General features: G+C 41.3%; 1 protein-coding gene across 2 annotated transcripts in view; it reads right to left on the reverse strand.

Annotated features, from left to right (window-relative positions):
- The window catches only part of NRXN3 (neurexin 3), a 1,011,514-nt gene that overhangs the window by 655,652 nt on the left and 328,187 nt on the right, over nt 1-27,675 (reverse strand). For both annotated transcript variants that reach the window (XM_075753769.1, XM_075753770.1), the window contains 2 exons: nt 16,003-16,206; nt 7,837-7,863 (listed from right to left, as the gene is read on the reverse strand). In XM_075753769.1, coding sequence (XP_075609884.1) covers nt 7,837-7,863; nt 16,003-16,206 — 231 coding nt within the window. The remainder of the gene's footprint in view (nt 1-7,836; nt 7,864-16,002; nt 16,207-27,675) is intronic.

The raw sequence follows: 27,675 nt of genomic DNA on the forward strand, positions 1-27,675 counted from the left end.
CCCTCTCACTGTTCATTCATGGAGACAATATCCAGTATTTAAGTCCTAATGCAGTCACTGTTTCAGATTTTAAGATAGCAGTCTGACATGTCTTAATCCTGAAAACAACACATTTAGTACCGCTACACAGCTCCCCAATATTACCACTCACAGCTAGTTTCCTCAAACTCAGTGCCTTGCGTAGAAAAAGACAAATCAATTAAATGGAAAAAGAAATGACCAAATGCTCGATGCCTGGCCACCATAGGCTACACTGTTTCAGTTTACCTTTGGCCTTCTATTTCACTGTTAAGGCAGCAAGAGCATTGTCTTTTTAAGCCCTATAGCACAATGTTCACCAACTTTGAAGGCTACAGTAGCTCCCTGACAGTACTGGGTCCGGCTGGGAGGGAGTTAATTTTCTTCATAGCAGCCCACATGGTGCTATGTTTTGGATTTGTGAGCAAAACAGTGTTGATAACACACAGGCTGGGGGAAAGTGAGTGAGCAGCTGTGTGGTGCTTAGCCACCTACTGGGGTTCAACCAAAACACTGAGGAAAGTGCAAGTGATGACAGCTGATCTGAAAGGAACACAAATCAATGTATACAAAGAAAGTGGCCAAAATAACAAACTGAGAAGGGTACAAGTTTTCCTATCAAAGCCTTTTTTTCTCCCCCAAGGCATCCTGGCTGAGATCCTGCAAACATTGCAACAGGAGAAGAAGCAAGACATCCTGTTTTCCCCAGACATGAGAAAGGAAGCTCGTATTTTAACAACTAGTGGATAAGAGAAAAACATTGCTGACCAGCAACTAGTTAATTCAATGTATCATTAAAACAAAACCCAGTGCCACATGATTTCAAAAGTTATTCTACCCCTAAACTTCTTCCTAGGTTACTCCAAGGTTCACCCACAGCATCTTTTATCTCGGGGGGGGGGGGGAAATTACCCCAAAATTTTCCTATTCCATAATCTCTGTTATAGCATCCATAATCCCAATATTTAATTGGAATTTCTAACATTAAGTAATGGGTATCTAGCTTAGTGACTGACAGGGTGATTGATATGGTTGTTTTGACTCTGCCCCCTTCAAAACAGACAACACAAAGACAACATTTCCAGAAGTGGCAAGGAGTCAAGAAAAGCTGCTGGGGTGGGAACGATGGCCAGTAAACTGGCACAGCTGTTTTCCAAAAGTGGGTCATTGATTCCTGACAGATGATCGCTGAGTTTTCAACGTTAGTTTACTTTCTTGTTAGGTCCCACCACAGCAATTCAATTAAAAATACTGCAGAATGCATTCTGCCAAGCTCTGCTCTCAACAGCGCCATCTCTTCAGGCTGAAGTCTCTCCCTGAGCACTAGCACCACAGAGTCAGAGTACAGACTTTCAAAGGATGTGACAGTATTAGCTAGAAGATGAAGGCTAACTGCTGCTAAGAGCTGGAGCTAACTGAAGTCTAGTAAACGTGGACTTGCATTTTTAAGCCCAGATTTATGACCCGTGAAATATTCTGGGATGCAGGGACCTTGCGATATCGCAAACTGCAGTTTAGAATTGCAGAAATTAATTAATTATGCCACAGCTAAACCTTAATCTTCATGGCACTGTCTGGATGAGGAGGATTAAAGACCCTGTGAAAAGATTTTGCTCATTACACACACTGTTCTGCAACAAATAATGCAAATTACTAGAGCCTCTTTACTGGTCACTCCTTATCTAGTGAGCCTTAAGGCACACTGATTTGGCCTTAAATTTACTGATAAGGTAGCACCCAACATAGCAAGCAGTGCTCGTGCTGATTAGTGTTTACTCCTCTTTTTCTTTTTAACTATTCCAAGTCTCATTAGAGATGCTCTCTCTGAGAACAACCCAGACAAAATTAATTACACATAAAATACTCACTTCCTCCTAGGTCCTAAAGCATGAGTTTCCAATTTTGTGCCAATTTTCTTTGAATAAAAGAACAAAGTGGATGTTCTGACAACTAATTAGAGAATCTAATCTACAGAAGACATATTGTCTAGACAGCAGCAACACAGAGCAGTTTCTTGCATGCGCTTCACCTTTTGCCTCTTGCCCAGATGGAAGATGTCCACATGGAACCCGACCCCAAAGGGTCTTGTCCTCTCCATTGCACCTGGTAACTGACTTTACCTTTTTAAAACAAGCTCAGGAGCACTATTTCACTTTGTAGAGGTACCAAGCAACCTCTGAGTTGGGCGCTTAAGAAGTTTTTTTAAACTAGGGACTTGGAGTGGACTTGAATCAAGCAAGTCTAAGACAACATACCTCACTTTGCAGTAGCTGCAACAGGGAAGAGGAATTTGTTGGGTTCTGTAATAAAGCTCATCTGCACACTCACAAAGGAGCTCAGAGAGACAACAGCAGAGGAGGGACACTAAATGATAACTTCTTGGGTTACGTCCAGGCCCATAGCAGGGGCCATCAGCTCATCAGAGGCCCATCTGCACAAGCTCAGAGGAGCACAGGGGCACAGTGGCAGGTGGGAACACAAATCAAGGACTCCTGAGAAATTTGCACCTTTTCCAGGGCTGTCCCAGCAGAGCCATTAGCCCCAGCGTCCAAGTGTGAAACTCATCACCATAAGTCATCTGGAGCAGCTCTTGAGATCACCTTTTGGACTAAGGGGGTTGCTGCCCTAGGGTGAGACATACGTGATGCAGGGAAAAAGCAGTTTGGGATCAGATAGACTTCTTATGTTTAGGTGAGAAACCAAAGGCAGGAAAAGGGAGGTGTCTAAGTGATTTTGGGAGGAGTAGGAGTGGGAAAATAGAGGGGTAAGGGGATAAAAAGGGCTGGTCAGTACACGTGTCTGCTGTGCCCTGCGCCTGATCAGTGCAGTCTGTCCTGTCTAATTATTAAATTCCTTTCTAACTATTTCCTGGCTGAGGGCTCTCTCTTCTGTGTACATGAGGGTATACAGCGGTGTGAGTGCAGCAACTGGAGTCAGACCATGGGTCAGAGAGCCTGTATGTTCATGCCGTCAGAGACTGGAATGAGCACGGTTCTGTATGTGTGTGATCACTAGCAAAGCATTTGCCAGGAATACATCTTCAACCTTGTTACTGGTTGAACCTGGGAGCAGGCATGGCAGTAGCCTCACCTCTCTCAGGCTGTTCGATCCATCATGGTATGCTTTCCTCTAACAGAATTCTTAGTTTACCATCTGACAAAATACCCAGGAGGACTGCTCTTTCACCACCTGACAGAAGAAAAGGTCTTGCAAGGACAGGCTTGCTCCCTTCCCTTCTTCTGCACTGCAGTGCAGCAGCAGCACAAGGCCAGACCAGCGCCCTGAGTCTGAGACTGCTCAAAGGTGACAGCATTCTCAGCTGGGCTGTACTGATGCTACAGACGCCAGCTTTGCTTTTACCACTACAATATAACATACTAATGACTCATCACTTTTCAAGCTGCATAAGTGTTCATTTCTTCCTGATTATGTTTAAATGGAGTTAGGAGATACTAGTCACAAATATGATGTGTATGTTTAATCACACCACTTCCCAAATAATGTTTTCATGTCAGAGTACTATTAAGCTTTTATTAAAATGACAGCAACATCACTAGGAATCAGATAAGTGCACTTGGTTTTACAACATTTTGATTAGATTAGAGTTAGCATGGCTTCCTATTTACTTGTGATGATACGGAAAAAAGAAACTTTAAACCTCTCCCAGCGTTATACATCAAGGATCATATTTTATGTTGTTACAGTGGCACTTACTAAAATGAAACATTAATGTTGCATTGAATTAAGGCACTAAATACAGTAAGCATAGCAACTGAGAAGGGAGAACCGATCTCATATTCTAGCTGTCTTCTATTGTCAAAGACCAGTCCAAAATTAATTTGATCTGAAACAACATGCTAACTGTGAGGCCTCAATTAGTAGTGATTTGACTGTGATTTTTTGTCCTCTTCACTTTGTGCTTTTAGCAACAGGTAAGAGAAGAGGATCAGGATTTGCTGAGGCTTCACAAGTCACGTGAAAATAGGTAATGGCTTGTCTGACATGCTTTAGTGAGGAAAAAAAAGCCTCATTATGAAACAACAAGCGATAAGACAAAAGTATTCACTGTCCCAAAGGCAGCTACTTTTGGTAGATCAGACCTCCCATAAAGGTAGTGTCAAACCATGTGACTGTGACTACTGACACACCACATAAAAGGTTTGGGAGAAGGAGAGAGAACTAGGCCAAGAATAATACAAGCAGTATCCTAGAAAGAACACAAAATGAAGACATCTCCGAGAGCTGGTAAATCCGTAGCACACACAGCCCTGTCCTCCACACTTAAAACTGGGTCAAATGCTGAAAACTATCGCCATCTGGACTGAGATGAAGTGGGGTCACTGAAAAGGGAATAAGGAAATTAAGGACTAGATACCTTTGAAAAAATGAAGAAAAATCAGAGCACCAAATATTATGACACAAACTATAAAAATATCACAACAACTTTAACTTTAAATAAAGTGAACTATATATTTCATTAAACAGTTTACAGGAGATGGACTAAAGAACTACTCTTCTTTAGGAAATCCTATTTAAAAGTCCAAAATGCAGAAATGTAAAGGAATTTAGACTATACCTATTTTCCCCATAAATCCAGCCAACAAAATTGTGCTATCCGTTATGCCTGCATTATTTTGAGGATTCATCAATGCACCTTCACACAGTGTATTTTGGGATCCTGATCCTGCTTTTGGTTGTGCTGGTTTTATACTCAGAGGAAAAGAGAGTTACTACCCAGTTACATCTGTGTAAACAACAGCATTGTCAGATCCTTCTACATTCAAACTCTTTCAGTGTGCAGAAACAGGTAAGATCATTTTAGGCATCTTCAAGAGTGAGAGGATTAGATGGGTATTAAAATAAATACAGAGAAAGTAAAAAAAAAAGTTCCTGTTCCAGGAAACAATATTGGTCTTCCATTTCAGAACTGCGAGAAATGACAGTGATGAGAAACAGTGGGTAAGAAGAAATGAAGTGATGGAAAACAGTATTTTGCATCAGATATATGACAACCCAAAGATATGCAAGCAAAAAACCCTCAAAATTCTTTCAATGAAAATTAAAAGCAAGTATATAGAAAATTAAATGCTTACCTGTGAACACATACTAGACTTCTCTCAAATAGCATGAGCTTCAGTGCTTGCTGTGGTAGGCTCTTTAACCTACACATTCCACAAGACTCCAAAAGTACAGCTCTGTTTACCTTTAAAGCCATGCACGAAGTCCCTTCTATTCAGTTAGCAATGGTGACTGCTTGACCTGAAACTCTTCAACTGATTGGGAATCCCATTTGTCAAGTTTCTTTAAAACACTTCTGCTCTTTTCAACACATCCTGGCAACACACCCATACAGACCCATCTGTATATGGATAACTCCCTCTGCACAAGTAAATGTCACTGCGACTGCAAGCATGGTTAACAGTGATATTTGGTCTGCTCCTGCCTAACTATATTTTATTCATGCAAGAGTATACAGTTTTTCATCAATCAGTTCCCAGCAGGTTCCCTTCCAGAAAGCGGGACAGATGACCTGAGTCATTGCAACAGGTAGCAACAAGGCAAGGTGTTGGAGGCACTAGGAGTAGGGTTGCTCATCTTCAGCATAGTATCATAAAAAATAAATTAGGAAAATCCAAAGTGGCTTAAAATAAATAAATAAATACAAACCTTCAGAGGAAGACTGTATTTAAAAATGCAACAGGCTCAACTATTAAAAATACATGGAAGCAAAATGATTCAAGATGTTTTGATGCTTATGGGGAAACTAACAAAAGGACTGGATTCAGATTGTCTTCCCACTGCTCTGATTACATGATTATCTTTTCCCTCTTTTTCTTTTTTGAATGTTTCTCCCAATTACTGCTAGATTTTGATTTGCATGAAAACCAGACCATTGCGCCTTGCTACTAAAGCAGATTTCCCACCCGAAGATAGTCTTCTATAGCTAAGCCTTTAACAGCCAGCTGTCATCGAAAGTTGAAGAACGTCAGATTATTGTCCAGCACCAAAGGAAATCATATGGATACTCAGATGATATGCATCAACAAGAAGTATAATGCAAGTGTTTGTTAGACAGAGTTACAGGTGGCTAAGCAGCAAGAGCATATGAACTCTCAGGAAGCAAAAAAACCTATTTTTAGGCAAATGTCCTCAGTGCTGCTGGGTAAAAAACTGGCAATCTCAGTTAGTAGAGATTCAAGACGCTTTTTCCTATTGCTCTCTCTATCTTGAAATACAGTGTTAAAACTCTGAAGAGCAAAAGGAAGTCAACAAGATCTGTCAAGCTTTAAGTCATACAGGACTAATCCCAATAGGGCAACAGGGCTGAAGAAGACTGCAGTTCTCAATGTAATGAACTCACGATCAAGCTCCTATCAGGGCTGACAGACGGAATAATCACACATCAGCTGATGCTTTGGCTTGTCCATGGCTACAGGATCCCAGGGACCACTTCAAAAGACCAAGAAACTAATTGCTTCCACTTCTTTGCAAAGTAGGATATCAATCACCTGGCAGTGACCAGGAAGGAAAGCTGATATATTATCTGCTTACACGTGTATTTTTTTTCTATTTGCAACCACAGAGAACCTTTAAAAATTTGCAAATATTGTACCTGGGGAAAAAACAGCAAACAACTGCTGTCTGCTGTCTAACACTATAAACCTACTCTTAGTCCAAGACTATGGCAAAGCTGTTAAGAAACTGCTTTACAATAAAATTCTCTCAGTGCTGCTACAATTGGCTCTGCTACTTGAAAGCTTTATGTTTGCTTTTGGGGCTGCAACACACTTTCTGCCTTCCTGCTAGTTTGGATGGGACTCACCGGTAAGCAAAAAGATCACAGCGTCTAGAAAACACATGGACCATCCTTGCCTTTTAATCTCGCATAGCATTTCCAAATTGATTTTTAGCCTTCCACAAATCCTTCCACATAAAATCTAACACAGAGGATCTGCCAGTTCAGGAATCTGGTTTCAAGTAAGATAAGCCTAAAGCACACTTGAGATCTTAACAGCTTCATCCTTTGGGAAGGGCTTTTTACTTTGAGGCCTACATCAACTTCAACCAGCTCTTTCAAGCAGAACTGAAAAGATTTTGTTTGCTCAATCAGTCTAGAATTGGATATGATCTTTCACTATTATTTTTCACAGAGATTTTATAAGCCTTCTTCCTTACTTTTACAGACTGAAAGGGATTTTCAGTGACCCAAAGATTCAGCTGGAATTTATTATAGAAACCTAAGAGTGGTAAATGCTATATAAAAGGTTATTATGTAACTCTGATAATATACTCAAAATCTAATATCTAATTTTTCCTTCTTCTATACCCAAATAAAAATTACTTTGAATAAATATCAGGTTAAGTTGTCACCATTCTGAAATAAAGTAAGAGTTTGAGGTGTTTTGTTTTGGTTTTTAAATATGCAAGCCTTTTTTTGTAGTGGAGAAGTGCATACAGTACCTGTTGTTATTCTTATGTAGTTCTTTAAAAGTTTTCATAAAGACAACAGGTTACCAGTGAAATATAATATCAGCTCATCAGGTTCCTCAGGTGCTCTTCTGCAAAGCTATGAAATAACAGTTCATCTCCTCCTTGGAGAAACCTAACACAAAATTTTCACATACAATCACCGTGAGGTCTTCCCTCCTCCCCCCAGCTTCATATCCCACCCAACCTTTCAATTTCAGAAGATTCTTTTTTAAAAAAGAAAAAAAAGAAAAGAAAATAAAAGAAAAGAAAAACAGCTTATAAAACAGCAACAAAAATAAAGTTATTTTAATATATATAGAACAAAATGAAACTTGAGGGAAAACTTACTGGCGTTACAGTTTATCCTGATACAGTCTAGATGGGGAAAAATAAATGAAAGATGAAATTGCATCCTTCAAGGTAACAGCTGCAGACATCCAAAAACAATCAGTCCACCCTTCCGGGGACAGACACACGCAAAGAGATGTGGCCATTTTATACTTATATACAGTCTGTACAAGTTCAGGAGTGGGTGTATATGTACAGTATATTCTACATAAATATCTGTTACATAAATATATATATACACACATATATATACACATATGTATAGAGATATATACCAATATACATATATATCCACATGTTGACACAGAAAGCTATTTTCTTTTTGTAGAAACCTATGCATCTAAGAGTATCTTCTACTCCAGACCATGAACTGATGTGAATTACAATAAAAAAATTGATAATTAAGGCACAAAAAATCTCCCTCAAAATGCAAGTCATATTCCAGTGTCATTTCACTTTTTAAAGACCTTTAGCAATTTCTCCAAGAAGCTTGAAGCTCAAAGTCAACCTTTACACTTGGTTTCTTTCGAATTAATTCATCTTGTTATTGCATAAATACACCATCTGTCCAACAAAGAATACCTGTAAATTCAGCCTATGAGATTCGTTGGTGCAATATTTAACCCTTTCCAGCTCTCCCAAAGACAGACCCTCTTCTCATTCCCCCAATGCCAGCCCAGAACACTTTTTAATATGTGCACAGACACATTTGACACTGTCCGTTCAGGTGAGGAAAGGGTTAATATACTGCCCAGTTGTGTCCTGTCATAAAATGGCCACTTGCAAACAGCTAACCGCACGAACGCCCAGCCCAGATTTCAGCTAGTTCTGGAGGTTGGGAATACCTATTTTTTTTGCTTGGCAGGTGGAATGGGGATTTCTTTCAAAGGTTCCCAGCCCTGCCAATTCCTCAGAGCCCAATCTCATCTTGCTGTCTGAACGCTAAGACTGAATGGGATGTTCGTAACGTTCAGGGAGAAGATGAAATGGGCAGTGAAGTGGCAGATCTGGGAACGTTTGCTGGCCCTGCTTCATTCAGAGGTTACAGGCAAGGGAGGGACGAAGAGGGGTACATGGAAAGAAAAATAGAGTTATGCTTTTGGAATCTAATAATGGTAACTGAGGAGTCTGCACAAAGAAAAAAAGTTGAGGTAGGAGACCCTGAGCCACAGGGCTTCTGAGCATTGTTTCTCTCATTTAACACACTAATGCTCAGCATATCTCGGGATACGACCCATAAGAGGATCTTTTGTTTATAAATTCCTACTCACAGCCCTGTGAACATCCATTACTCTGGTGTCTGACACAGACAAGAGCTATCATATCAGTGCTATTACATATCTTGGGCCACGCTGACCTTCTCTCAGGAAATCAAGGCCAGGAATAATAGCACCATGCTACTGGACAACCTGTCTGGACAACTAAAGCTCTGACCAGCAGGGATGGTTGTATTTTTTTTTATGGAGATACGGCCCAGCAAGAGAGATTACATAGAATGGCAGAGAAATATAATGCAGTTTGCTGGACGAATTTTATGTCTACTCAGAAAAATGTAGGTAAATTATTTCAGCAGCTGAAACTAAATGCATTTCTTAAAGAAACGAAAGAGGGGAAAGAATAAGAGTCTATAAATAAAGAGTCGTAATGAGCAGGGACACACCAATCGGGAGCAGCATAGCCAGAGAGAGTCTGTTTTCAAGCAGAACTTCTCTTGAGAAAATCTGGGTTTGGTTTTGTGCGATTAGGTTTGTCATGTGTCGTCAACCGCAACAGAAAAGTGGGAGCAAACAGCCCTGGAGCAATTGGTACGATCACCATACAGTGGTGGCTATATCCCTTATGGAAGTTGGGTGGGGTAAGGGCAGCTCTGAAGTACATGCTGAGGAATTCCCTCTATGACCTGATGGAGAGTGAGAGAGACTCCCAAGTCTCACTGCAAGTGAGATCAAGAGAGTTGTAACAGTTGGAACAACAGGGGAATTTCTTATGGGCTAAACAGTAAGTGTGCTGGAAAAGGAAACATGGCTGGTCCTCACCAACATTCATCAGTGTTACTAATGTCTGCAGAAAAGTTTTGCATTTTTAATTTCTTTGCAGCAATACCAAAATAACTACATGTCCCAGGCCTTACTCCCAGGCTGAGCCACTGACTGCTCCGGGTGAAGGGATCAATATTTCACACTGAAAACCAGTGTAGCCTTTATCCCGGCTGCTGGATTTCTATTTCAAAGGACAACAAGAGACTAGGCCACTGAGGGGGTTGCCCTAATAACTACCATGGTGCTATTAGATCTCCAGACTCTGTGAGCACGAAGGCTCTGCAATGCCATGCAATGAGGTGCCAGGCAGAAACGCCCAAGCACACTCCAGAAGAACCAGCTCCCAAACCAGACTTTGTCCAGCTGGGTCAGTGCGGATTCCGCATAGCAGCTAAGTGCATCTGCCTGCACTGCTACACTGGCACCACCATACTCTCCACCCTACCTTCAAAGAACAAGCATAGGGGTTTTTATTCATTTCCTTAATTCTGAGCCTTGCCCAAAGCAATAAAAAAACCCAAAATTCCAATCATTAATACATGAAGCCGTTTTCTCCCTCTTGCATCAGTTTTTAGAAAGGAAGAAAATACCTATTTTCCTCTAAACTAGTACAACACTACAAATCCAAAGTAGAGGATGCTTTCCCTGGCAGTAAGGTGCAGGTTTAACCTGGTCTTTGTGCTCAAAACAGCAGCAGCTGGGGAATTTAGGAATAATTAAACTGCTTCAGATTCCTCATGTACAGTACCAGGGTAATCGACATCTGGGGCTCTCAGCCCTGTTATCAGCTTCTACCAATGAGTTTTGCTTTATTTAGGTATGGCTGCATTCCTAACTCAAAAGAAGTTTTCCCTTGCTTTAGGTTTTGAAGATGAGTATGCCTAAATAGCTGTAAATCCAGTCACTTGCCAGTTCAGCAATTGGATGAGGAAAGTGGAGGACAGCAGTAAAGTGAAAATACAGTCTGCAACTGGATGGGGAGCAGGATGAGCTGGGAAAACCTACATTTACTTTCTTTCATTATTATTCCTAATATAAACCAGAAGCTGCTTCCTTAGTGCTCAGATGGAAGGTTTTCCAAAGCACATCACCTGGAAAATGGGCCAAAGACCCTCTCCTTGCAAAAGGTTAAATAGCTCCACTGCAATTAGCTAACACTAGGAATTCATTGTTTGAATAGAGATATCTTTAGTAGCAGACAGAAGTCTCTGCAAATTAGGCCAGTGTTTCTTATCATTTGTATCTTTGTGCCTGAAAATAGTGATATTTATTTGACATTGCTAAGGCCCCAGGCTGTTTTTTCCTTGAATCAGGAAAGAAAGTCACCTTTGCTGTGTGAGGACAAAGTGTTCCTTTTGATGAGCATCCAAATGTGGAAGATAACTTTAAGGCAAGACTAGGACAAGAAAGATAATTGGGGCATGACTCTTTCTAAGCTCACTCTAGGTTATTTCCTATGGGGAAACCAGATGGGGTCCTGTGCACTCTCTTACCCCATGTTAGTGCGGCTCCTTGCCTCTCCTACTTGCGTGCAGTCAGACTGTACACCCACCTGTAACTGTCAGCTGATAAATATTTTTGCATGTCTATGACAACAAAAAAATAATCAAGGGCTTTTGTATGTACTAATTATAGAAAAAGAATTTATTAATGAGAAACAGTGTGAATTGTCAAACATTTTCAGGTAGGAGTGTATGATTTGCACAAAAAGAAATCTGGCACAGAAGTTCACATACATTTAAAAAAGAAAAATAGACAATGTGTCTTCTCTGTTTGTATGTAGGAATGGCAAAAGAAACTGCATTTTGGAGAGGCAAAGATGTCTTTGAAACCCTTGAGTAGATATCTTAGGAAAAGATAAGTGAGAGGGATGATTACACTTCCTTACAGAAGAACTGACTTAGATTAAAAGGAGGCAGGAAGTATTTATTCTAGTCACCAGTGACCTGAAGATAAGTCAGGCCAGGAAAAAAAAAAAACAACTGAAATATTCTTTAATAAGTCAGTGACATTGTAACCCTCCCACTCGTCAATGGGAGGAAAAATGTGAAGGTGGATCACCCTATCAGACCAGCCATTTCTTTCCCCTTCTAATCTTCTCAACATCAGAAATGATTCCCAAGCATGTTCCAAGCCGTGATTTGCTTAATTTCTCTCTCTCTCTCTCTTTGCACTCTAGACCCATTTCTTCAGAGTCCTCAACAGAAGTGAGATCTGTATCACATTTGGACTTCTAATCTTCACACAACAAACACTCAAACTACTGTGAGATGTGCTGTCAACATGCAGATTGCAGTGCCTCAGGCACCCACACGGGAAAGGTCTGAAACAACTTTCTCAACCCTCTTTCCTAGAGAATTATTCATCACTTCTCTTCCTCTCCCACTTTCTACAGCAAGCACCCAGCCACCCATGCCCGCCCATGCCTGCTGTACGATGTGTCTATCCCCTGTTTGGTTTGGACACTGAGTGCTGAGGGGTTGCGTGGGATATGCCAGCCTCTGCAGGCTGCTCTGTACGCTCTGTTCTCAGGGCTGTTTGCTGTGCGGGCCGCAGGCTTCAGGCCTTTGAAGGGTTGAATACCATCTTTTGATTTACCATGGCTGATGGGGTATGGGAAAGCTTTACAACTGAAATACACAGAAGAGTTTAAAAAAAAAAAAGAAGAAAAATAAAGGAAAAAAAAAGAAAAAACAACATAGGAAAGACCTCAATAACCACACAAATGATAATAAGTAATCAAATGGAATAGATCAAAGAAGACAAGAAAGAGACAGCTCTTAGTAATAGTATTAAATGACTTATAAGAAAAGCACAATTAAATAACTCACCACTCAAAACAGTCTTTGCACGCATCTGTCATGGGTTAGAGACTCAGGGGGATGCTGACACGTAGCTAGTCAGCAACAAGCATGGTCAGGTCTTCAGAGGTGCTGCTGATGGCTGTTTCTTACTGGTAAGGGGATTTTGGCAGGGTCAGATCGTGAAGATTTGGTTGTCATTTGTGACATTTTGGCTATGAACAGTCTCCTTAAAGAGTTAGATGTGACTTACAGTAAACAACTGAAAATTAATGGCTCTGGTAAGGTCATTCCCCCTCAAATTTTGTTTCTTCAACAGTAAGGTAACTTTGACATTTTGATAGAAGGTGCGTCCTTGTTTCAAGAAATATATCTGACAGCTTTATAAATCTGAAGAGAGGAGAGGTGAAGCTCAATCCAGGTTCCAACAGCCTAAACTACCCTTCTGTTGAGCCGGGCATAGAAGGAGAGTGCTGACAGGTTTCCACTGAGGCAGCCTGCAGTCACTTTTGGGGGAAGATTCAACCTCACAAAAGTTTTCAGCTGAAAAGCTGGCAAATCTGGCATACACAATGCATCAGCCCCTGCAACTACACAAAAATAGCCTTTAGTTAACACAGGGTTTGGTTTACAGATTTTGTCCCTGTATTAAACCATCAGTGACACATCTCTTTCCAGACATGTAGGCCATATGTCAATTCTTCAGCCACATCTTCTAGATGCCAGATAGTAAGAGTCGAACAGTTCACCTCTGGGGTAGGTGATGGCATAATAGAGCCCAGTGAGTGTCAAAAATTACCAATGCCAATCAGGCACACTATGTTGACAGGCCCTGAGGGAAAATATTGTCTGCGAGCATGATATAAGGAAAACAGGAAAGGAAAGACTAAGCTGTAAAAAATGGTAAGTATATTCAGAGTAACCTAAATATACCCTCCTCGTGTTCACATAGAGTCTAAGTCTAGTAGGCCCTGAGCACCTAAAAGGAGCACTTCCCCCTATTCTCATTGATTTTAAAGGAAAAGGAAGATATAACAGAATCAAACAAGTGGTACCTTTCTCAGAAGAAAAAGTCATAATTTTTTATGAGGTGTGGCAGTTTTCATGCTGTAGTACTTTTCATGTGGGAGTATCAAGACAATAGAAGCAGCACTTACTAAAATACTACCACATCCCTGGCAGGATGTGAAATATTCTCTCTTCAACAAAGAGAGAAACTAAGGCGTGCAAGGTAAAAGAACTGGCTCTGGGTTACAAGGAGGTAGTGTGGAGCTGAGCAGATACTCAACTGCCCATCACTTCCCTGAAAGAAGCACTACCAATCTTCCAGTGATTTAAGTTTATTCTCTGAGAAGATAATAGCTAGCAATAATTGCCAAAAAGGAAACAGTGGGAAAAAAATAATCTCATTTTGCTAGATTACTAGCACCAACTGTATTAGTAGTATATCAGAAGAAAATGCAGACACACACACATTATATATATATAAACACACACACGCACTGGAGTTTTGTGGAAGATTCTCTTTGCACATGTAAGAATGCTCAACAGCAATTCTTTTGAGCTGTTTTCCAGAGAAACCCTGCAAATCTATGAAATTTTCCTTCACTTAAAGTGAATATAGGAAGAGATGGCTATCATCAGAGTGCTGTTTCTCTTTATTTGAGAAATTACTCTCATAGCTGAAGTTGATCTATTCCCTCTGTCTAGGCCAGTCTGGATAGCATAGCAACTGCTCCTGCGTTAGCTAGACACTCAACAGTGCTTTACACTTCTTCAGTCAAACTAAGCAGAGCATAAATATATTCCAAACAGGAATTCTATAACACTGCATTTTCTACTTATTTATTTTTTATAAAAAGCAAGGATTTCTATAGCCCTTTAGACAAAGACCCTTTGCTTTTAAGAGATATGAACTTGATTAAATGCATCTTCTTCTCTTTGCTTTCTTATTCCAAAAGCAGATATTAGGGTCTGACTTGCACTTTCAAAGCCAAAAAGACACTAGAAGCAATTTGAAAAAACAAGCTAGTTCCAGGGGACAACTGCTGGACAGCATATTGCCCAGATGAGGATAAGGAACCCTAAAATCACCACTCAAGCTCATTCATGGTGCAGGCAAGACCATGATCAACTTACCATATCTAGCTAGGACAGGAGTTAAAAACCAAGAACCATTACTACAGGTATAAGCGTGTAATACTTTTTTACCCTCTACAAACAAAGCTACTACATGGTTTGCTCCTGGTATCACCACAGCAGGGCTTTGAAGATGCTGATACTGTTAGCTCAAAAAATGCGAAAGCTTGTTCCAGTGGGGCTTAGAATTTTGAAAGCTGACACATGCTCTCACAGGCCCTGCACGCATCTTCATGTAGAGTATCCTATGTATTAGAAGAGGTTTAACATTTTGCACTATCATGATAGTTCTGCCTCTGACTCAAAATCTCTTCTTAGTTATACTCTTGGATTCACATGAAGCAACAAGTTGCATCACTGAAAAGTGAAAGAAAGCTTCAACTCATGTATTTACATTCTTTAAAAAGCTTATTTGTCATTCACTAGAATACTTAAAGGCTGGCAAGATTGGATTGAGGATAACCTAATAGCACATTCACTCCAAATTATTTTTTTCATTGTTGTTATTGTTGGACTTGTTTCTAATTGTCTGTCTTTATTATTTTCTGGGAAAGTGTAACTCTAAGGAGACAGAACACAACCCTTCAGGATGGGGTGGGATGCACTTTTATAATTGTTGCCTTCTTTTTAATAAAGACAGAATCAAAAAAACCCTAGGCTTTTTTACTGGACATAAAAGCCCTAAAGGCTGAAACGTATAGCAATTAGAAAATAGAAATAATTAGCAAATTAGTAAAATAGACCAAGTTGTATCAAACGCTGCCAAATTCTGTAAAGCACATGGGATTCACAGGCCTTCTGCTTGCCACCATATTCATTTTGCTTCCCTCCCATGTTTGGCTTTGACTGTTTTGAGTGATGCTGGATGAATGAGGGATGTAACTGATCAAAAGATGGACCAAGCAGCATGTCTCACACAGCTCACCAGTCTCAGACCAAGAAAGGAAACTTAAAGACTTAAAAACCAACACTGTCCATAACGAAGAACTGACAGCAAATTTTCATGCAGCAATGCAGAAGATAATTTCTTTCCGCAAGAGAGTATCATTATGAAGGTCTCAGCAGTTATTTTAGAAATCAATCCAATCCAATCAAACCAACAGAAATTAAACAAAATGTTTAAAAAAACCACTAATCACAAGCCCAAACTAATAGTGAAGGGGCAGTGGAAGGTTTTTATACGATACCTAAATTGACCATAAGTTTGACACGGCCTCCGTCCAGCTCCAGGCGCAGAGTGTCAGCAGAGTCTCGTGAGGTGGTTGCCATCAACAGCCCATAAGCACGCTGGGACATGAAACGGAAGGACACGTCTTCTGCTTCTGTATGCATGACCATAGGCATGATGATCTTCATGTACATGCTGCCATCATAGCTCAAGATAGAGGCCTCTGCAAGGAATTGACAAATCATTGCAAAAATGAAAAGACGTTACAACTCTGTGCAATCTTCATTCCTGAAGAACTCTGACATCTTTCATAGAGCACTGTATTTACAGAAACCACACTGCTTGCCACAGAAAGGCAACTGGAGAAAAACACAGCAGCTGTTCAACTGCATCCAGCAACCCTATGTGCAAGTATGAGCAGCAAACATAAAGATATGGCACTCACCACAACTGGAGGCAGCAGTACCCATGGAGACACAACCCCCAAAGACAAGAGTGTTAGCCCTTGTGATAAAGAGCTGGCAAAGCCTCTGTTTTTCACATCTTCCAGAAAATGCAATCTCCTCCATTAGCCCAGCCTTCCTTAGCACTAGCTGTAATGACTACTTTAAAAAATGTCTACAAACACTTCTACTACAGCATTTAGTCTTCCCTTTGAAGGCTCAGAGTTCCTATTTCTAGTACTCTTAAGAGCTGTTGCTTATTTAGAGAGGAATTTCATTCCATTGCTAGCACTTTAAAGAAAAACAACTGTAAGAAGCAAGTTTCTCAAAAGGTCTTTTCTACATCAGATTTCGGTTGGTTTGTGATTTTATATTTTTCCCTTCCTTACTAACAACCAATATAGTAGAGCTCTGCTGAAGCAACCGATGGCACTGCAATGCAAGTGAAGAAAGGAACAAACCAAACTCCATTGCAAGTTTAAGTGTCATTGAAACACAGGAAAAGTCAGGAGATGGAGGCACAATGAAAGTCAGGAGGACGAAAAAGAAAAAAACAGTGAGGAAAGAAATTATATTTTTCTATCATATCTGAGGATGTCAAAGAAAATGGGAAGTTCAGCTGAGGAAAGGAGTTATAGTACTTAACATTCTCTATTTGTTCAGGGTCTTGCCTGCAGAAATTGATATTCTTCTCTAAGGGGGTAGAATTAACGTCTTGTGATAGAACTGCAGCAACCACTACAGCATGGCAATCATTGTTTCACTCTGGGAATATGCTCCAAAGCATTTTTATGCACAAAATTTACAAATCTACATAAATATATTAATGTATGAATCAAAGCGCTCCCTCTGCCCACAGCTAACCCCTACCCAAATGCAGAGCTGTAGAGATTGCTCCATGTAGGACTTCTACCACAAAACTACATATAAAAATCCCAGAGGTTAAAAAAAAGACCAGTTCAGCTCCCTAGGGACATGGAAGGACCGCTCCGTAAAGCACTCTTACCAGTGACTCATCCAGGGTAGCTCCAGTTTTCTCAAATGGTTGGGATTCTCACTAGGCACCCCATACACACCCCAGAAAGCTAACACTCCATCTAAATTAACCAACTGCAACAACATGTATTTGGAATCTAGATGTCCTCCTTATGTTTCACCCCTTTGTCCCACATATTTCCCAGCCAGGCCTCTCATGCTCACAGGAGCGGAACTTCTATAAGGAAACAACAAGCTTGGCAGAGCCAATCCTTACGTCCTCTCAATGCCTAAATGTTAGATGCTAGAGTAGGGTAGATGGATTGGAAACTGAGGAACAGCCATATGTCCATGCTGGAAAGGACCCATGGCTGGCTCCGCAATGGCCAGTAACAGAACTGCAGTGTGTAATAAGTATGCAAATGAGGTGATATATAACGATATAAGTATCAAGCTAAGAAAGTGACAGCAGAGATGTGTGTATGGTTACAAAACGTTTGGTGGGGATCATTGTGGTAGTGCTGGTGCAGCAATGCACCACACTAACAGCTGGTATGCAGCAACTCTCTGATCATGGGACATAAAAACCCATATGAAGAAAGCTTTTCTGGGAGCACCATTAAAATAAGATGGCTGTGAACAGCATCCCTATTCACTAGTTTTCTTAGCTGCACTCCCCACACACTGTCACGGTCTGTACACACAAAGCACTCTACATGCAACACCCACTCAGCCATACATACACCTTCTGGGTACCAGCTGTCAGTGCTGCCCTGGGGACTCACATCTTCGCTTGGCCAAGAAACAGAGAAGGAAAGAAAGCTTCTTTTTCAAGGTGGGGGAATGGTTCCTTCTTTACAAAGCACAATTCTCTTCCCCCTCACGTCTGCACCTCTTACTTGCCACCCACAGCTGCAAGCTGGAACTAAATGTACTGTATATTATACATACACTCAAAGGCAATGTGTATGTACGCACAAACCCTCCTTGCTCTCTTTCCTCTCTTTCTCTCTGCGGATTGTATTAGAAAATGCAGCCAAGCATGAAATGGCTCTTTTGACGCCTTCAACTCAGATGTGCCTCGCATGAAACAGTTGCTTGCCTTAGTGCCTGAATAGCTGCGAGAAGGGGGTTGGAAGATATCAGGACTACGAGTGGGAGTAGCTGACACAAGTGCCCCAGCTCTGCTGCTTCCTTCTCCACAGTGCCATGTGTTAGGTGCTTTGGAAACACGAGTTATTCTGCAGACACTAGAAGACAACAAACCGAAAGTGTGGTAATAATGAGTCTCCTCCCTTCAAAAAGAATTCGTGTCCTTCAGCTCCACTCCCATTGCCAGAAAATTACTGTCCTTAGACAAGAAATCACAACCATTATTATTACACTTATGTAAGAAGGACCTGAAGAACCCAGAATTGCTGAAGATGGCACAAAAGTCTAGACAGTGTTTCAATTGACATCCCACAGTAGCCTAAATCAGGTATCACTGTCCCTTCTCTGGCTAGTCTGCTACAAACAGGGAGCAAGGAATCCTTGTAACAATTAAGCAGAGAAAATTAAATAGCCTGAAATAGTTGAAACAGCCTCCACACAACCATAGAGAGGATGAGTTTCTGTTCTTGTGATTGCCCTATGCTGACCTAAGCCTAGGCCAGCTCAGACCACCTATGCAGTTGACATCTTTTAAAAATAAAGAGATTTCATTTACACCTTGCAAGCCTTCACCATCTCGAGTATCTGGGAGCATTTTCAGCACGTCTCCTTGCAAGTAGATCATTCCCTTCAGCTATGAAAATACCCCTTCAGAGGTATTGACTAGTAGCAGTCATATAAATAAACCCTACCTTCTTGTCAGTCCCCAAAACTTGAGGAAGGCATGTTACAACTGAGCAACTCATAGAGCAAATCTGCTCAGCATTGAATGTAACCTGGCAACAACTAGGTGACATCAGCCTCCTAGGCACCTATGCGGGTGGCTTCTGCCTGAATGCAGGCATCCATTTGACTGTCCTCAGCCATCTGCAGCAATGGGACAGTAATGCAGCATAAATACAGGCAGCAGCACAATTATCCAAGTTTAAAACACATGCACATTCCTTTCACCCTTCTACTTTTAGGGTAGCTATTATACCTGGATGTCTCACAGAGACATGCATAGGAGCAATGGGTGAAAACATGTTTAAGAAATCCATAGATCTGTACAGACACAAAGATCCAAAGCAACATTTATTTGCGATCCCAAAGCCAGAAGCTTCATTGCCATTAGCTTCAAGATGGGAAGAGGAAGAAATCAGATGCTGATTCAAAACCACCCTGACATAATGCCAGAGATCTGTGAAAATCAATATGTTATCAGGAGCAATTAGCTTCCCAGTCTTGTGCTCTGAGACCCTGCCAGCTTTAATTTTACACTTAGCATCCAAGGGAGCAATTCACTGCTGCTTCCCCACAAGGCTCTGCATAAACCTCCTGGGGAGACAGCAACAGGCATATTGTTAGAATACAGACAGAAAAATATTCACCTCTTTACGCTCTTTCTCCTGCTTTCTAACCTCTCTCTTGTATTAATCCCCATTCTTGGCCTCTTTCCTTTCTTCTCCCTTTTAGTTTTTCTGTAGTCTCCTGTTCTTCCCTGTGGTCTCCTTCCTCTGCCTCCCAGGCTACAATATAGGTTTCTTCCTTAAATTTCCAGACAGATGACAGTGCAAAAAGAAGGAAAAAATATCCTCCCTTCATGAAAAGTTTAGCTGAAATCACCAATGACAGCAGTTCAGGGCACATGACATATTCCCCCTCCTAGCTACATTTGCAAGAGTCAGCCATTGCTACCCACTCCCACCCAGTGGAGCTTCCAGAGGCAAGTGGCACCAACTGGGGGGGCATGAGACGCCTGGCAAGGATCAAGTGTGGAAAACAGGGACACTGGTTCAAAACTGTCCAAATGGTTTCCATAAAGAAGAGTTTCAATAACAGAAGTCCGTCAAGTAATTTGAGGAGCCTGTATGTAACCAATCAGACCGAAATCTGACTAGGACCCAGGAGATCATATTCCTTTTTTGGGGGAAAAAACATCATGGGAACTTTAAGTGCTCACAAGCGGTTATGACCTTGCACGTCATCTGGCAGGATGGGAGCCAGGAGCTGCAAGGCTCCCAGCACCACGCCCTCACTGCCCAGGGCTGTCCCACACACCTGAAGAGGTGAGCACCACAGACCTGCAGATGGTGGCTGGGTCCAACCAAGAGCCCAGGGAATGTCATGGCGATGAGGCAGGTCTGGGATGAGGCCAGGAAGTCAATTCGCAGGCCAGGGCTAAGATCAGGTGCCGCGATAGTCAGGCAGGGCCACGGTGACAGGGCTGAGAAGTGGGCCTGGCTTGGCAGGGCCCATGGCTAGCCAGGGCTGCGAGGAGATGGAGACCAGCCCCCCCAACATGGGGTCCTGAGCTGTGGGCAGGCTGGGGCAGCCCCGGGGGGCTGACATGGGGTCCTGGGCCGTGGGCAGCCTGGGGCAGGCCCGGGGGCTGGGCAGGGCCTGCCAGTGCCCTAAGGGCCCTGATGGTGTGGAGCTGGGGATACCATGCTCTGGCACTACTCCTCAGCGACCCAGAAGAAAAGTCCATGTTTGGATTTCTGCAGCAAATGGGGTTTTCCCTGGATGTCTCTCATCTAGGTGCCACTGGACCTCACCTTACTTAGCCTGCCAAATAGGAAAGAGCAACTCAAAGGGATGTAGATATAACTCACTAGCACTGAGAGGGACAATAACAGAGAACACAAAACCATCTTTAAATACTTGCCTAAAGAGAACTGTTACATTAGAAATAAGAATGGATGTTATTACTCTAGCAAAATACCCTGCAAATAATATCACTAATCAGCCACTGATAGGTTTATTGTGCTAGCAAGAACAAAGCTATTCTTTAAAGATTTCAACCCGACAAGATGCCAACAGCATTATCATCATTTGTTATGCACTGGAAACTCATGAAGATAAAACAGTTAAAATCTCAGACACATACCACCACAGAAACTTAAAGAACCTGGACTAGTTTTGCCAATGCTTAATCTCCCTCAAAGACCAAAGTATTTTTGCAACATCAGTCTCAATTTTTTTTTACTTCAAATTAAGATGACGCCTTCCTTTCCTACTCCCAGTGGATATACAACTGCTTTACAAAAGGACCTTTGTGTCCTGAAGTTCAGCATACCATTACCTCAGCTCTCTCACTCTGTTCTAGACTAAGTGAACCCCTGTCATTCAACTTCTAGCTTTTATTTTCTAAAACTTGCCTCTTCTGCTTCTCACCTCTGGCTTCTCTCTGATTTGTATACTACTTAAATTCAAATGCTCCAAATTTGAATAGTGTATGTCAGTGAAGACCAAACAGGCATTAAAAGTAGACTAATTATATAAGACGCACTTATCAATAAAATGTGTACAAAATATTTCCAAATGAGCAGCAAAGGAGAGAGATAATAGGGCTAGCTTCAAGGCATTCATCACTTTTTCAGGGATGCAACAATACTGGTGGAGCAGTAATAATAATTGTCACATATAAGGCTGCTGCTATAGACAAAAATTGACAGCAGATTTTTACATGGGCCAGATGACATCCAGATGAATATTTTTCATCAAACACCTTTTTTTCAAAACCTTGAAAAACTTATTTCATAACATGATTTAAAACATTTCATTACTTTTAACATACATTTAAGTCTGAAAATAGCCCAGAAGTATGGGTTGGTTCATATAAAACAAGAAATTCCTGAAGAACACCTGAAGTGCAAAGCACACCTATTTATTTATCCAGAAAGTCAGAACAGAATGAATACCCTATTCACCATTTCCCTTTCCATACCACTGTCTCCTCCCTGTTCCAGTATCTTATATATTTCCTATCCCTTTCCTTTGTGTTTTTTTCCAAACACAAGCAGAAACATCACATTACTGCAGAAAAAATATCGCCTAAGTATCCACAAAATGGAAGACATACAAAAATCTAGGCAAAGAAGGCAAACTAAGAGCCCCAAGCAACACATCTGTATGAAAGTGCAGGGTTCAGTGCAAGTACTGTAATGTCCTTTCTCAGACAAAAAAAAAAAAAAAAAAAAAAAAAAAAAAAATTAGCTTTATTCATGTTTGGACATTGAAATTACTTTGGTGATGAACAGAAGCAATTCTGATTTTTTTTCAGAACTACACAAATATTTTTTTTTTTCTGAATCCAAAATTAAGACCTTGCTTTTCTAGTTCAATATTATAAGGAGGTTATATAATACCAAAATCCTGTAAACCAGTCCTGAGAATTTTCATCTCAAAATGGGCAAAATCTCAAAAAAATAGTTAAAACTGTGAAGCTTCCACCATTGTAAGGGAAAATTGCACCAGATTTTTGACTGTCTACAACAAAAGCTTCAATGGAGACCTAAATTTTAAACTGACCTAGAGAAGGCATATTAGGATCTGGGATCCCAAATCTCCTTCCATCAGTAAACCTCACAAGCCTCTGTCCTCTGGATTCTAGCTTTGTCTAATTTCTGTAATGAACCAACTCTCCAGCTCCGAAGGCTAACCTGTGGCTACCCTGCGAAGAAGTATGTACCGGTTTCCATCAGCATCAGGCTTGGTAAGTGCTTCCTGTCCTCCTGTTGTAACCACACACAAAAGAGGATAAGTTAATTAAGGGGTGTTGTCAGGTGGGGAGTCATAAAAAAACCCCCAAACCCACAAACAAAAAAAACCCCAAACCCCCTTTAATCCACAATGAAAGCTAAATGTTATCTAATAAACTCTGCATCTCCTCCTTCCATAGGCTGTAATCATAAAGAACTGGGCTAGGGAGGAGCTGGAAGAGCACTGAGCAGCACAGTGGAAATATTTGCAGACAGAGGAAACTGTAGCTCGTAAATGTTATTGCTAGCCCTGGGAGGTGATGAGTGAGGCTATATTGCCATACTGAAGCTTGGCAGAGACGCAGGGGAACCAAGAAGGAGCACATGGACTCTTCAAACTTACTCCAAATGTCACTCTAACATTTACAGAGCTGTGTACAACTATTTGGGAAGAAATCTCTGGCAAGAAGGCTAAGGGTAGAAGAAGAATTGCTCCTCAAAGCCAAGGGGAAGGCATGGGGAAATCTGCTACTAAAATGATAGTCTGAGAGTTTGCATTACATGGGTGACACAGTTTAGAAAGGAGCGTGACTTCTGTTTAGTTCAAACATCTCCAAGTCCTCTTTACGGCACTGTCAAGCTGCATGAAGCATCTGATCACTGTCTTCTCAGTAGTGTTCACTAAGAAAGGGGGATTACAGCGAAGATGGAGTTTGGCTCGTCTCAAAGGTGTACAGTGAAAAAAAGAGGCAGCAGACACAATTTGCAGCAAGGCAAATTCCAGAAAATTGTACGGAAACAATTATACAATGAGGGTACCACACACTGCAACAGAAAGGCCGTAGAAACTCCTCCCCTGGAAATTTTCAAAATTCAACTGGGTAATGCCTTTAACAACTGATTCTGCTCTTGAAGTTGGCCTCACTTGGAGCAGGTGGTTGGGACAGAGTCTTCCAGAGATCCCTTTCAACCATGATTATTCTGACAAGTACCAGAATGCACCGACTTCACAGATATCGCCTTACACCTGCAAGTTGCTGCTGATCTGAGATGGAAAAGATTTTGTCTTGTGAGTTATCACACTAACGGGAATGCTGCTTACAGCATGTTGTCAAGACTGAAGAAACAGAAGATTCAAAACTTAGCTCTACTACAGGCACTGTATGTCCTTGGGCAAATTCTTTACCTCTGCTGAATCTTCTCAGAACAATTACAGTTAGGAACCAAACATATTATGACACTACTGAACACATCGGACTGTTGTGCTTTCAGTCCTTTTCCCCCACAAGCCAGGATGCCGTCACTGAACTGGTGTGTCACACACTGCCAGAATGTCCCAGTGGCCACTGACTCCCAGGTGAAAATTGAAAGGCTTCTAGAGGTGGTTCTCAGCAGTAAAATTACTTCTCCAGTTTTCCAGGAGATGAGGGCTCTGCTATGAAATCCACAGATGTGGGAAAGCTACTGAAAAGGCAGTTATCACCAGCCTACTATCTTTGAAAAGCAAGGCTGTAACATGAACTACATTCATAACCTTGTGTAAAAACACAAACCCCTCTCAGTTCTGTTTTTTTAATACTGGAAAGAAAAACGGTAACTCATATTGCGTCTGGCTGTTGGTTTAAGAAAGGTTCACAGCATGGACCAGACAACCCTCAATTTCCTTTTTCTCATCTGACAGCCTCAAAACCCTGAACTTCGTAAAGTCCTGTCAGAGGTGCTTTAATAGGACAGCAGAGGGAAAACATGGGCCTACAAACTGTAGGGTAAACTCGTCCACAAAAATCACAGTGTTTTTGAAAAAGCAACAATTATTCAACCCAGGAAATCTCTGATTTAGGAGGGGCCAGAAGTGAGACACTGCCACACTGAAAATAAGCAGGCAGAAGAGCTGGGAAACTATAACTAATGTAAAACAAGCAGCTTCATGGAAACAGGAGTATCACAACACTCACAAAGGCTGGCAAATAGGTCATCTTTGGGGGAGGCCCGATACAACAGAGCAGGTAGCAATTAGGAGGGTAACAACAGCATACATGCTGTGGAAACATACAGGATAATATGTAATTTGGGGGTTCAGACTACAACTTCCAAACTTAAAATATAAGATAAACTAAGCTGAGTTTATAATACTAGGACCTGGGGGAAGGTCTTTTCAGAGCCTTTTCTTCTCCTATTGCAGAGCTGCTGCTTTCTCTAAAAACATTTGCAAAACCACTAATCCCAGGGTGGTGCCTGCCCAAGAGCAACGCTCAGTCAGTGCAGTAACAACAGTGCAGAAATGATGGCACTGATTTCCAGGCATCCCACAGGCTCTGTCCATTCCTAATGAAGTCATCAACAGAGATGCAACAGCCACGGCTGCTCACCCAGCTAATTGTAAACAGTGTCCAATTATTGTAAACATGATAAAGAGGAAAAAAGAAACAGAAACTAGTAGTTGGCATGGGATGACAGTTGATATTGCCAAGATCATGAAGGTTGAAGCAAGAGATACATGTTTAAGCCTGTAAATTTCACTAGCAGATAAAAGAAATTAAGTTCTACTTTGAAGTAATAGGCACTGCCTTTTGAAAACATGATTGTACTGCAGACTAAAGTCCACTGTATGACTCTGGTATCTGTAAAGAAATGTGTTTGTAAAAAAAGGAATTTCATACAAAAGAGGAAGAAAAAAAGAATTTACATAGGCATGTATGGTGCTTCTGTACTAATGAGACCCAAAGTACCAAGAATTTCCTTGTTTAGACAATTAAAGGAATGTCCATGAGGTCTGATTCCAAACATGACCAAGTGCAGTTTCTCTTACAAAATCAGTATCTCTTGGTAAGGACAGAGTTATGAATTCATAGTCCAAAACACTGGTTATAATTATGCAAATACATACAGTTATTAAACTCCTACAAGCCTATCTCAAATGTCGAAATCTGTGGTGCAGGCTCTCTGTAGTGCAGAGACTAGTATTCAATGGATGGGTTTACATACAATGGCAGCCAGCCCAAACCCTCTGTCCAAAACTCAAAGATTTACATTCATGGAGAAGAGAGTTCCATGAATCTTTTTCTTGTTCTCTGAGCCCCAAGACCCTCCAATGATCTTGATGGGAATTGTAAAAGGTAATAAATCCTACTTCTTGTGGAAGCCATGAAGGTTTGGTCAGTGTAGGTAAATTCCATGAGATCCTCCAGTCAAAAGATCTGTAGGTGTGACCCTAAAACTTTCACATTTACCACTGTGCTGCCCATTTTATTCATTTTGAAGTTCAGGGCAGCAGTCAGAATACAAAGAGTGTCATACTCCAAAAGCACCAGCCTGACGCCACAGTTAAGTAAAACTGAATCTTCTTCAGCTGCTTCTATCAGTAGACTTACTGAGATAGTTCTTGAGGCCCCTCAGTACAAGAAGGACATTGAGGTGCTGGAGTGTGTCCAGAGAAGGGCAACAAAACTGGTAAAGGGACTGGAGCACAAGTCTCATGAGGAGGCTGTGGGAACTGGGATTGTTTAGCCTGGAGAAGAGGAGGCTGAGGGGAGACCTTATTGCTCTCTACAACTACCTCAAAGGAGGGACTTGGGTGGGAGGTGGGTGTTGGTCTCTTCTGCCAAGTAACTAGCAAAATGACAAGAGGAAATGGCCTCAAATTGTGCCAGGGGAGATTTAGATTAGATATTAGGAAAAATTTCTTCACAGAAAGAGTGGTCAGGCATTGGAACAGGCTGCCCAGAGAGGTGGGAGTCACCATCCCTGGAGATGTTCAAAAAACATGTAGATGTGGCAGTTCGGGACATGGTTTAGTAGAAGTGGTGTTAGGTCGATGGTTGGACTTGATGATCTCAGAGGTCTTTTCCAACCTTAAGATTCTATGATTCTATGAATCTGTTCCAATTCAAAACAAGACCAAATCTTGAAATCACCAGGTATCTTAGATTGAAAATGTCATTTCTGTGCAGAAGATTTTCAAATCACCTTCTACAGTACCTATGACTTTTGCTGAAATGCTTGGATTTCTCCTGCTCCTAACTGAAACTGGAAAGCAGTCACACCATCACCCTATATCAAGACATTTGCATCCACTCATAGATAAGATGTTGGAATGTACCCATGTCCTATATTGTTCTCTTTATACTAGACGTAATGCAAAACTCTGAGTTAAGAGAGATTTGATGGTGAATAACCGGCTATTTATCCTGTCTAAAGCACTTCTGTCCACTGTAATACAGTCCAGAGGGACATTTACTCTCCAGATTGCCAGCAGCAAACCAGACGTGATGTATTTTGTTACAACATTTCTGATCCATTACATCAAATTATACCAGATTAAATGCAGCCCATCAGGGAAAAGGGTTTCCTCAGACCTGTAAATTGATTCAAACATAAAATTCAGTGTCTGCTTATCAGTGACTGTTCCTCCTACATGACATCACTTTCCATACACTTCTTCACTTGATGCTAGGCAGCATACTTGCAGAATTAACTGCCTGGGGAGGAAATTCACAATGAGTGGGCAGGTAATAAAAAGCTTCATTTCCCCATGGTTTTCTCAGGTTCTCTAGGTTCCTGAACAACCTCTTTAGGTGCTAAACCTGAAAGTCACACAGACTAATAGCAAGGAAGAATTGGTTCCTTCACCACATCAGTTTTAGCCCTCGTACTGTTCAG

This window comes from Balearica regulorum, chromosome 5 (assembly GCF_011004875.1).
Source record: "Balearica regulorum gibbericeps isolate bBalReg1 chromosome 5, bBalReg1.pri, whole genome shotgun sequence".
NCBI classification, from domain to species: domain Eukaryota; kingdom Metazoa; phylum Chordata; class Aves; order Gruiformes; family Gruidae; genus Balearica; species Balearica regulorum.